At 43.6% G+C, this 12,636-nt stretch overlaps 1 protein-coding gene across 1 annotated transcript in view; it reads right to left on the reverse strand.

Annotated features, from left to right (window-relative positions):
- Positions 1 to 4,776: 4,776 nt before the first annotated feature.
- Positions 4,777 to 12,636, reverse strand: part of TMEM39A (transmembrane protein 39A) — a 70,334-nt gene continuing 62,474 nt past the window's right edge. Inside the window, exons 6-9 of the mRNA XM_075593624.1 lie at positions 11,954 to 12,302; positions 9,220 to 9,407; positions 7,086 to 7,206; positions 4,777 to 5,128 (exon numbers count right to left, since the gene is read on the reverse strand). Coding sequence (XP_075449739.1) covers positions 4,895 to 5,128; positions 7,086 to 7,206; positions 9,220 to 9,407; positions 11,954 to 12,302 — 892 coding nt within the window. The 3' untranslated portion in view covers positions 4,777 to 4,894. The remainder of the gene's footprint in view (positions 5,129 to 7,085; positions 7,207 to 9,219; positions 9,408 to 11,953; positions 12,303 to 12,636) is intronic.

The raw sequence follows: 12,636 nt of genomic DNA on the forward strand, positions 1-12,636 counted from the left end.
AAAAAAAAAAAGAGGCAAAAACATAATTTGCACGCACACAATCGCTGCCATAACAAACATGTCAGCGGTATCGTCTTTCGTGCAAGACGCTGGAACTCCCTTCCTGTTGGTCCGTCCAGAACTCCGCTGGATACATCACTTCCTTAGCATGTTTCCACTTCATCAGGATGACCGTGGATGAGAGGATGGGTGCCGGCAACCTTTTATGCACACCACTAATTATTCTCACGTGGTTCCATTGTTAGTTAGCCCTAGATCAGGCTATTCATAATTATTATAAAGTATATAACCCTATTTAATTAAACATAGACTTTATTTACAAATAACATTATTTTACAGATTCCATATGTATTCGTACCTTCTTCATCTCAACATATTTCTATAGTTTAACAGAAACAAACATAGTGAGTAGATGTTATGGCAGCAATTGAGTGCGTGAGTGCGGTTTTGTACCTTTTATTGTGAGAATAAACATCTTGATCGATAGAAGGGGCGAGGGCGAGAGTTATCTGTTTCATTCCCCTCCCCCCTCCCTCCAAGTTTAAAATATCCTCCAACCTTTTTAACATTCTCCCCCCCTAGCACAGAAGATCCCTCTTCCCTCTTCATTGAGGTGCAATCCGTTCCTAGAATATAGATTGCACTTCTCAGAAAAGGAGTCCCAGTGCTCTAAAAACCCAAACCTCTCCTTCCTGCACCACTTTCTTAGCCATGCATTAACCTTCCTAATCTTCGACTGTCTCCGTGCGGTATCGCATGGCACTGGTAGTATTTCAGAAAATACTACCTTAGAGGTCCTTGTCTTAAGCTTTTGGCCTAGATCCCAACAATCTGTCTACCTGATCTACAATGTGCCAAACCCAAGCACCCAGGAGACAAACTGTTTTGTTTATGCGGTCATGGCAACAGATTGCCCTATCTACTTCCTAATAATGGAGTCCCCTACCACCACAATCTTTCTTTGTATCTGAGCATCCTGAGTCCCCCCTGTGCTGGTGGAACTATTCCCCTGGCTGCTAGAGGAATTAGTCTCCCCCAGCCTTGCCATTTCTGCCCCGACACTCCCAATATCTTCACTCAACATGGCAAATCTATTGGGTGTGTCAGCTCAGCAATGACCTGCCTCTCCCTATTGCCCCTGCTTCCCCTTCTAACTGTTACCCAGCAACCTACCTGCCCTACCATCTGCACCACTAGTCGAAGCAAGGGCCTGCTCAGTGAGCTCTAAACCCCTTTATCAATTGCCAATGTCCCCTCTTCAGAACAGCAATCTCTGACTCTAAAGAGACCACCCACTCACAATTCTCACAGCGGTATGCTCCTTGGAACAGCAGCTCAAAGTGCACATATATGTGGCAACATGTGTATTGAGTGGCATTGTCAATCCTGCTCATTATAGCAACTATGAAGTTTCTAAGTATTATCAATAAACGGTACGTCAATATACTATACCTTGTTTAACCACTTCCTTGTTCAAACTGCTTCTTGGTCTAACTGCACACTTAATACAACCAGCACTTGAAATCAACCACACAGATCAGTATAAACAAGCCAATATATTTATAAATATTTGGCAAACAGGGCAGAAAGGCTAATGTGCATGCCAAGTCCCATTACATTGGGCATCATGTGCACATGGTGTGTTTGCAAAAGTTGGTGTTACAAAGCAGGAGTAACCAACGGGCTGTGAGTTAACCTTTGTGGGTTGTGTAAAACCACTATCGGTGTTTCAGTCTTAATTATACAGATATAGCCAAGTTAAATGTCTCTGGTGCAGCGGCCATTTGTGGTCACGGCAGAAGTCTAACGCGGGGGGGTGGGTGTGGGGGGGTTCCAGTTGGAAGCATGGACCCCCCTGTGGGTGCAGTAGCGGGTGACACGGTCTTGGTCATCGTGGACTTTCACTATTCTGGCCACAGCACCAGAGACAGTAAGGCTAGCTACGTCTGTATACTCGCTCTGCTGTGTGCTTTTGTTTCTTTACCCGCAATGTTCGTTTCAAGATTTAACTGATGTTAAAAAGTTTCAAATGAAAAATCCGAACTGAAAACACGACCAACTATCGTCACGACTTTTGTTCCAAGTTGGTTAAAAGAGAAAGACGAGCGGCAGTAAATTAGTGTGTATTTTGGCAACAAATATTCACATATGAGGACCACCCTGTCAGGCCACATTTGATAGCACTATTTACTTTAAGACCCAGCAATAAGGGACAATAAGCCCAGCACGTGTCTTGTAGCCACGTGGGTAACCATATTTGCTGAGCGCTGAAGGTTTTGCAGAGGCAATCCAAGCGACCCTTTTAATATATGCAGCGATTACCTTTATTGAAAACTAATTACCTAAGCTGCCGACCGATTCGGTTTCCTGTGATCCATCAGCAAAGATCCTACTTCCTGGGGTGTCACTGAATAGCCACCTTTTAGTTTCAATCAATCCTTTAATCAGTGTAGCTCAGCAGCTACAATGTATTCTTATATTACTAAGGTAACATTATCTATTGTTACAGTTTGCAGCTCAAACTGCTGGGAACATTGTCAACAAATGATCACAAACAGGAAAGTGTTGCAAAGATCTTGCACTAATGGGGAGGTGGCTAGAGCCTGCTATAGAAATCAAAGGATGCGCAGTATATAAAAACTCATTAAAAATGTCATTAAGCGTTGCATAAAAAATAAATAAATGCAGTATTATCTAATACTACAGAACCAACATATTAAACAAAACACATGCAGGATATTGCTTGGATCGCCCCTTTAAGTAGATAGAAATCAACTAACATTATGAGCTCAGTTGTGAGATACTCATTTAGTCCCCGATGTGTGGGCTGTAAAGGCAGGGGGTGCAATTCAAACTTACTGTACGAACCTTTAATGCACGCTCTGTGTTTCCAGATTCATTGTTAAATTCAAACAGCACAATGTTTATTGCCTTGCATTAAACTATATAGCTTATTTATGCTGAATTTGGAACATAAATGTGAACAGATTTGTTTCACCCCCGTTGTGTGCAGGATTTAAGCTGTCGGCAAAACAGCAGATTTGGGATTTTTGGAAAGGGGTGGGAATTATGTCCAGACCTACAAATCAGGGTCCCAGTGCAGATCAGATGCAAGGTGCTGTAATAGTAAATTTTACTTGTGTTCAGACTAGTGTACAACGGGTAATTAGAATTGACGCTAACCTCACTGGTCGTAATTTCTGACTTGGTCCATCGATTTGACTCACACCAACTCTGAGAATGTTTGTTTAAAGGGGCAGCCTCACTTAAGGAGGCCAGTCTCACTTAAGGGGAGCAGCCTCACTTAAGGGGGGCAGTCCTGCTGTCAAAACGGAATTCTACATTTATTGATATAATTGGCCTCTTTAGGAGGACGGAATCCCCTTAAAAGAAACCTCGACTAATTTGTATCCTTTTCGCTGTGTCGACTGAATTCAGAATTATGTTGATATCTGAATAATAAAATCATAATTACTTCCCACAGAAGAAAACAAAATGCAACCATGTAACCAGACTTAAGAACTGGAACTCACCGCCCGAGCGACGGTTGTCCCAGGCGTTTCCACTGGACCTCCGTCACAGGCAGTCGTGTTGCATTTACTACCCCCATTCCGTATTTCAAACATAAATGTTTCCATTTATTGGGATAAATGACCTGCTATTGATGCAGAGAAACAGTCTTCTCGGTCACCCCCACCCCCCCTCGTTCAATCTCTCTGACCCCACTCTTTTTTGGACACTTTTTGCCTCCCCCTCGTCACTGGGAGCCACCACTGTAGGTCTCCTTGGACTCCCAGGTTGGGAATCTGGTTGACCCAATTAAACGGGGCACGGTCCTTAGACCACTTTAGTTCAACGAGAGGTCACCCCTACGTGGTCTTGGATACTGCAAGCATACAAAGCCTATTTAACCCAACTTGCCCAACAATTTTCCCCTATTTAGTATCAAATCTTGTTTGACTTCATGAATGACCCGCCACGTGAGATGGCCAGTCCCACTACCCCAGGCTTATCCAAATTCCACGATTATACTTTCACCCACACAACACTTCTTTACAACACTCCCACCACCTCATCCTCCATCGGGTGCATACTCGCACAGAATCAAAAGCTTCACAAATAAAAGTCACGGGAATGTGTAATTCTTATAAAAAAAAAACCGCCACAACGTCTCCAGTAAGATACAGGTTGGGATCCCTCTTGTATTTGTAAAGCTTTATTCAAGTTTGCGAGGCTGCATCATTTGATGTGAAACTACTCGCCCTCCTCTACAAACGGAGCTCTTTCAAGTGGTTAGACAGAGCATTCCACGTGGTTGACGCTCTGCCGGGAGTTTGATCCATGTAACTACCCTTTCAGCTAGTTGTCCGTAGTCTGCAATTCTCCACCTTCGGGGCAGGACAATGCAGTTCCAGCATTCATTTTTTTCTCTCTAAAAGCAGAGAACTCCAACAGGTTGATGAAAATGATAATTATTTTTTTTTTATTATCGTTCTTTTGCCAATACTATTAAGCGCCGCGATCCAACACCACCGGGCAAGTGACACTGCAACCCGCTGAAGGGATTGGTTATTAAGACCGTGCGGCTTTCTCTTCTTGAGGACGCCCGTGGGACTGTGATGGGTGCGAGTGTGTATGGGTTTTCTCCATATACATACACAAGAGATCGTAGACGTATACCACACCTGCTTAAATCAAGTCAATGATGGTTGGTAGCCCCGTTGACGAGCCCCCCCCCCCCCACTTGGCGAACACAACAAAATAGTATACAAAATATAAAATATCTTAAATATTTATAAACATTGCAAGAAAAAAATAGAACTGTATGAAAATATTTTTTTCTGATGTGGACTTTTTTTTTATCTCCGTCCCCCCTCGTTGGGTTCCCCCAGCCTCAGTGGGGCTTGAGTCCGTAGCTGTTGAGGGGGTAGGAATAAGCCCTGCCCAATATTATCCTGTCCCGGAGGAGTTTGAACAAGACATAGTAGTTGCAGAAGAGGATGAGGGCCATGGAAAGCGTGTGGTTCCACTTCTCTGCCCGGAGCAGGGAATAGAGCTGATACAGCACCAGGCTGCCCTCCATGAGAAGAAGCAGATTCAGCAGCCGTAACGGCCGGTGAAACAGGAACTACGGGGACAAAGTAGACAAGGGCATGTTATATTGTTATATGCACCATCAACCCACATAAATAAATAGAATGAGTGCGAGTGAATACATACATACATACATACATACATACATACATACATACATACATACATACATACATACATACAAATATACATAAATACATACAGACCAAGCGCTAAATACCTCTACACAAATATGTGCCAACGAGTGTAAAAAGTATCTAGGTGGCCCTGTCCTTTCCCCAAAGAAACTTGTGGAAGTGCTGCCGGAAAATAAGACCGTTCCTTGGCCCATTTGAATTTTAATAGCTCGGCGTTGCCACTCAAGAGCTCCTGTTTGAGTCGAAACGTTGAGCTATTAAAATTCACCCTTTTGAGCCTGGAGTGCCTGTCCTTTCTTGTTCTTTGCATAACTTTGTGGACGGTATGCACCAGAGTCTTACCACTACGATTTTTTGTTGATTACCCTGTCTTATATTGTGTGTGTACACACACACACACACACACACACACACACACACACACACACACACACACACACACACACACACACACACACACACACACACACACACAGTTTTTAAATGGGAACTCAATTAAATGATGTATATGGTATATGTATACACAATAGTATGTACACCCACCCATCATATCCCATAATCACACCAGTCATTGATTGTTGTGTTACAAATCTGTAACATCAGTCAGTACAGGTGGTCCTCGCTTACCGACGTTCCGGTTTCCGCCGGACGCCTTATCCGACGCCGCATAAAGCAGTCTGCCGGACCCGCTTATCCGACAGTCACCACCGCTGATTATCATGGGACCAGCAATCCGATGGCGGTTTGCGGGATGCATTCTGTCGGATAAGCGAGGACCGGCTGTACATTATATATCCCACCATCACATTCCATATACCTGGATAAAACCAGCATACGGGGAACATTATTCATGTAACAGATGTTCTCGTTTACATTTTTATCCCTCCATAATCGAGGCGCCAGTTAGATGCCAGACCTCCTCCGTGTGATGGGTAGGTGTGAATTTATTGGGCGGTAATCACATCACATGGACCAGGTGATAACGAAGGGATTAGTAACTCATTATTGCTCATCTGGCTTTCAGTGCCAAGTTACTGGCATTCAGAAAACGGGGGCTAATGAGTAACTCCGACTTCTCCAGCACAGAACTGGAAGCTATAACTAGAAACGGCAGCTGTGAAAGTGTCTCCTGCATATTCCCAGCAAGCTTTAGCATTGTGTGTTCTGAGTGACTTTCACAAAGAAGCTAGACTTGTATCTCCCCGGGGAATCCAATCACTATATTGGGAGCAGGAGCGGCTCAGCGAGTAAAGGCACGGGCTCTGTAAACAAGGACACCGCGTTTGATGCAGGGGAACCTGGTCCATTCCCGGAGTCAGCTCCTTAGGACCTTAATCTCCCTGTGCCTCAGGCACCAAAATATCTGCTCATCTGGGCAGGGACGGTGTCTGTAACAATCCTGTGTGCTGCGTACCGCGCACTGTACTGTAATTGTGACACGCTTTGAGTCCCACTGGGAGAAAAGCACTATGAAATACAGTTATATTTCGGCCCTGCCTGGATCACATTCACACAATGTGAAACAAAGAATTAAATGGGAACAGTTAGCAAGATTCCCCCCATTTACGTGTTATATACTCACACAGACAATATATACCCCAGCCTAACAAGTCTCTCAAGGATTCTTAGTTCATCTGAATGCTTGTTCATACACCATAGGCCAACTCCAGTCCTGAAGAGCTACGAACAGGTCAGGGCTTTCCGGATATCCCTGCTTCAGCACAGGTGGCTCAGTCAAAGCCTGAGCCACCTGCTGGTGGCCCTTGAAGACTGCAGTTGGCCACCCCTGCTACAGGCTCTGCGTTAACCTATAAAGAATGAGCAGAACATTTACCATGTTAAAGTTATACTCACATAAAATCTGGCATGTGAGACATCGGAAGGCACTGCTACATTATACGGCCCCACAGCTTTGTATAAACTCCGGCTGTGCCGCACCAGCACACCCTGTGGCCAGGCCGTGTTATCCGACCAGCTGCAAGGTAAACAATTCATTTCTCTTTAGATCGGTACTATATGCAGCGCGCACGATGTAACCTTCCTATACGAAGTGCATGTTCCCGTTCTTCATCCCGGGCCCATGTTCCTTACTGTGACCCATATTTAGGATAATACACATTCTTATTGTGATTTGCTGGAATATGTTTACATTTGGAAGTGGGGCCGCAGGGATTTTGTCTTCAGCCGTGCTGAACAAAATACAGGGAGCATTGTGTATTCTGTGACATTTATTCGTGGGGTTTCAGGCTTTATTTGCAAAATCTTGAATTATCAATGAAACATGAAATGATCACAAGTTAGTACTGAAATCTCAGCTGTTTCCCATGAACTATAGCATGAAAAGACCAGTCAATCCCACTAAGTGATCCTGGGGGAAATATCAACCATGTTATTTTGAAGGACCCCGTGGGACATACTTTAGAGCAAGAGTAGCCAACTCCACCCGTCAAGAGCCACCGCCAGTTCAGGTATTAGGGATTACCCTGCTTCAGCATAGGTGGCTCAATCAGCGGCTTAGTATTTGACTGCACCACTTGTGCTGAAGCAGGGATATCCTTAAAACCTGACCTGGTGGTGGTCACTCCCTGCTTTAGAGACTTTCGCTATGGGACAATAATAGACCATGATGTTTGTATCCAGATGCATCTTCATATGGGAACAAAACATGGCTACCTTAACTTTAAAAAAAATATCCTGTTCAAGGGCGTGTCTGTGGACATAAAAACAATTAAATAAAAAATAATTAAAACACCAAGTTGCCTTTAATGGAACTTTATTCACAGAGCACTGGAATGCAGGACCTTTAATGGAACTTTATTCACAGAGCACTGGAATGCAGGACCTTTAATGGAACTTTATTCACAGAGCACTGGAATGCAGGACCTTTAATGGAACTTTATTCACAGAGCACTGGAATGCAGGACCTTTAATGGAACTTTATTCACAGAGCACTGGAATGCAGGACCTTTAATGGAACTTTATTCACAGAGCACTGGAATGCAGGACCTTTAATGGAACTTTATTCACAGAGCACTGGAATGCAGGGCCTTTACTGGAACTTTCTTCACAGAGCACTGGAATGCAGGGCCTTTACTGGAACTTTATTCACAGAGCACTGGAATGCAGGACCTTTAATGGAACTTTATTCACAGAGCACTGGAATGCAGGACCTTTAATGGAACTTTATTCACTGAGCACTGGAATGCAGAGCCTTTACTAGAACTTTATTCACTGAGCACTGGAATGCAGGACCTTTAATGGAACTTTATTCACGGAGCACTGGAATGCAGGGCCTTTAATGGAACTTTATTCACTGAGCACTGGAATGCAGGACCTTTAATGGAACTTTATTCACAGAGCACTGGAATGCAGGACCTTTACTGGAACTTTATTCACAGAGCACTGGAATGCAGGGCCTTTACTGGAACTTTATTCACAGAGCACTGGAATGCAGGACCTTTACTGGAACTTTATTCACAGAGCACTGGAATGCAGGGCCTTTACTGGAACTTTATTCACAGAGCACTGGAATGCAGGGCCTTTAATGGAACTTTATTCACGGAGCACTGAAATGCAGGGCCTTTACTGGAATTTTATTCACGGAGCACTGGAATGCAGGGCCTTTACTGGAATTTTATTCACAGAGCACTGGAATGCAGGGCCTTTACTGGATCTTTATTCACGGAGCACTGGAATGCAGGGCCTTTAATGGAACTTTATTCACAGAGCACTGGAATGCAGGGCCTTTACTGGATCTTTATTCACAGAGCACTGGAATGCAGGGCCTTTACTGGAACTTTATTCAACGGAGCACTGGAATGCAGGACCTTTACTAGAACTTTATTCACAGAGCACTGGAATGCAGGGCCTTTGGCATTGTAAGGTCTAAAGGTAATCTCCAGAATGTACCCATGCTAATAACCAGCCCATTTGAAATCCTGACCCAGTAGTGAATTGTGCTATTTACATGGACAGGCCGGGTACTCACATGTGCTGTGGGGCATTGCTGTAAGACCCATGCTCCAGCTTCTGCCACTTGCCAAGGTGGGCAGCGGACCGGTGCAGCAAGTCACAATACTTGGGCGGCAAGAGCTGCGTGGTCAACATGACGAAGGCATTGATCCACACCATGATCAGGTGCTCACACGACCAGCGCATGTCGTAATACTGGGTGCTCTGCAGAAGCACAACATGACACGGTGATCACACAACAGTAATAATAATACTACTACTAATAATAATACTGGGTGCTCTGCAGAAGCACAACATGACACGGTGATCACACAACAATTTACATATATAATAATAATAATAAAAAAAATGTCTGTGCGCTGCAAGCTACAGGCCAACACAGTATGTACCTATGCATATCTGGTATCAGTGTACTCAGGGGCATTAAGCAAAGTACGACATTTATTAGATAAATCTATGAAAGAAAGAAAAAAAAATAAGATTTTTCCCCCCCTTAACAAAATGTTTCACATTTATGACATCTTGGACATATGATATGCAATCCATTCAAGAAAGACACCAATTAAAAGCACAACTTCTGCTGACAATAAATAATCTCTCGTTTTTATAGGTACATAGAAAGTCTCCCACAAGATTCATGGTCAAACAGATTTAGCAAATTTGCTTGGCCAAGCAGGTGGCCTCTACTCTTGGCAGCAAGAACGTTTAACCGATTGACAAACGTGAGGTCCTCACATGACCAGCGCAAGTTCTAATACCAAGTGCTCTCTGCGATGTAAACGGAGGTGGGGAGATACATGGCTTTTCCAGACACAAGCACAGGTAAACCATACATCATTGTAATTGATGGTGATAGAATATACATGTTCAAGTCTGCTAGCTGGAATTTCTGCAGGAACATGTAGATGGGACTTGGTCAAAAGCAGGATATGGGACTAATACTGTATTAGGACAGCTTTTGTGCCTATCAATTTTCAGGAAGACATTGTATACTTCAGGAGTGGCCAACTCCAGTCCTCAAAAGCCACCAACTGGTCAGGTTTTAAGGATATCCCTGCTTCAGTACCAGTGGCTCAATCAGTGGCTCAGTCACTGATATTCTTAAAACCTCACTAGTTGGTGGCCCTTGAGGACTGGAGTTGGCCACTCCTGAAGTATACTTCGTTGATGTTCATTACCTAGACGCCTATCCACTCCTAATGGGAGCAGGACAGGAAAGAAAGTCCCCTGTGGAACAATCTATACTTGGAATATCCGCACAGTCCTGCAATGTTATTCAATTCCATCTATGGATCCAGTCAACGTTATTGTACCTGATAACGCTTAATTTAACACGGGGTTGCCATGGCGCCATCAAAACAATTGTTGACTGCCCCCCATGCATCCTTTTTAACATTAAAAGAAAAATGTTTTTACAACATTGACAGGTTAACGGGTGCAATAACGTTGTGCAAGGTTTTAGGGAGTGCTGGAAGTATTGTTATTTCTTGGCTGAATAGATACAATCACAAACACCACCAACAAGCGTACCGGACCAGATATACGAAGAAGAGTTGAGCCAAAGTCACTGTAAGGTTTCTTATACCGCCGTGTGTGATGCGTAGAACAGCTTACTAAATAGTATAGAGTTGCATACGTTACTATTCCATCCTTGAGAGATAAGTTTCCATAAAACAGCAGACTAGACACCCTCTATAACTCAATATGCCGCTTTGTCCTACAATGTAACTACAACACATCACTGTCAAATGCTCAAAGAACTAGATTGGTCATCACTCGAGTCTAAGCGCAATGTTCATCTTTCCGGTCTTGCCTTCAAATACTTTCTGGACAAGCTACCCAGCTATCTGTCCAAGCTCCACACCCCTACCACACACAGCACTTATCTGAGATCTGACTCAGAAAGACTGTTCATGGTCCCACGGTTCAACAACGAATCCGGTCGCTCCTCCTGTTACCGTGCACCTCACAACTGGAACAGCCTATCTGAGACTCTCAAAGTTCATTCAAGACTTCAGATAGCTCACATTTTATTCTAGACTGTAACTGTTACATATCCCCATGATATATTATCTTTTACTATACATACAATGGTCTTTAAAAATAATGCATAACCCAGTTCATTTAAGGTAACCTTGTACGGTAATCATAAATCTGTGCCCAGGAGATACTTGAAGAAGAGAGGTAACTCTCAATGGTAACCTCCTGGTAACACATTTTTTATAAATAAATAGTGACAAGCTAGGTTAGACAATATTCAGATTATTTTACTATAAGACCTTTAATTGTAAGCACTGAACAAACACAGCTACTCATGCTATCCCTATAACTCAATGTCCTAAAGCTGTCTAAGGCTGAATTTTTATGATACTTTTCATTTAAAAGATTATCTACAGATGTTGAAACATCATAAAACAAAAGGTCCCCGCTTTTGGTAAAATCTGAATAAAAGTCCTTTGCAACATGGACCGTCTTGATACCGTATCTTGTAGTGTGGGCCAACAGGTCCATGAAAACTCAATTTCTGCGGTTAGTGATACTTTTTATGAAACCACCTCACAGTTCTTCATACATGTCATTTGTAAACGAGCTTTAGAAACCTCACACGTGTCTTTTTCAGATGTCAATGTTGTTTCAAAAGCTCACAGATAAATCTCTAAATGACTTGCACCAATACCAGTTATTGCAGAGACCAAGATTTGCGTGATAAATATGGGAATTAGAAATCTACAGAGCACAGGGTCACGTACTTTTACGAAGCAAAGCGGCAGAAAAGCCACATAATAGGCACTGAAGAGGGAGTTGAAGAGGACTTCTTTGATCCTGCGGTTGAAGTCCGCTTTCAGACACTCCACCTCGTTGCGTATAAGATCGGGGGACAGCGGGCAGCTGTGTGACGGGATGGATGGGGGGGTATTGAACTGTTCTCTCAGGGACTCTCGCAGAAGGGAGAGGAAGTCTTTGGGTCTGACGAGGCTGGCCACGCCATTAGCACCATCCTCAACTAAGGAGTCCTGCACAAGGTATCCACAGTCTGTTGGGAGTGGCTGAGAGCGGCTGTCTTGGTGGAAGCAGCAAAGAGGTACATAAACCCCGAACCTGGGAGAGGAAAGAGAACGGAGTGGAGGACTCTTAGTAGCAGACAAGCTATACTGCTGTGGGTTAATGTTCAAATAAAAAAATACTCTGGACAGATTTACTAAGAGGTCGTAATCTGTAAGGCACTATCACTCATTCAAATGAATGGTTTCAGATTCACTAAAAGAGCGTAAGTGACGGAAAAAAATGAATGGCCAATAAGGTGGCTTGCCGCTTAGCACCACTAAGTCAATATGGCTCTATTAAAAGAGTTCGACGAAGCCACTGATTGTGCCACGTGTGCCGAAGCAGGAATATCGTTAAAATCAAGCTGTTGGTGGCCCTTGAGTACTGG

Source organism: Ascaphus truei, chromosome 3 (assembly GCF_040206685.1).
Source record: "Ascaphus truei isolate aAscTru1 chromosome 3, aAscTru1.hap1, whole genome shotgun sequence".
Classification (NCBI taxonomy): domain Eukaryota; kingdom Metazoa; phylum Chordata; class Amphibia; order Anura; family Ascaphidae; genus Ascaphus; species Ascaphus truei.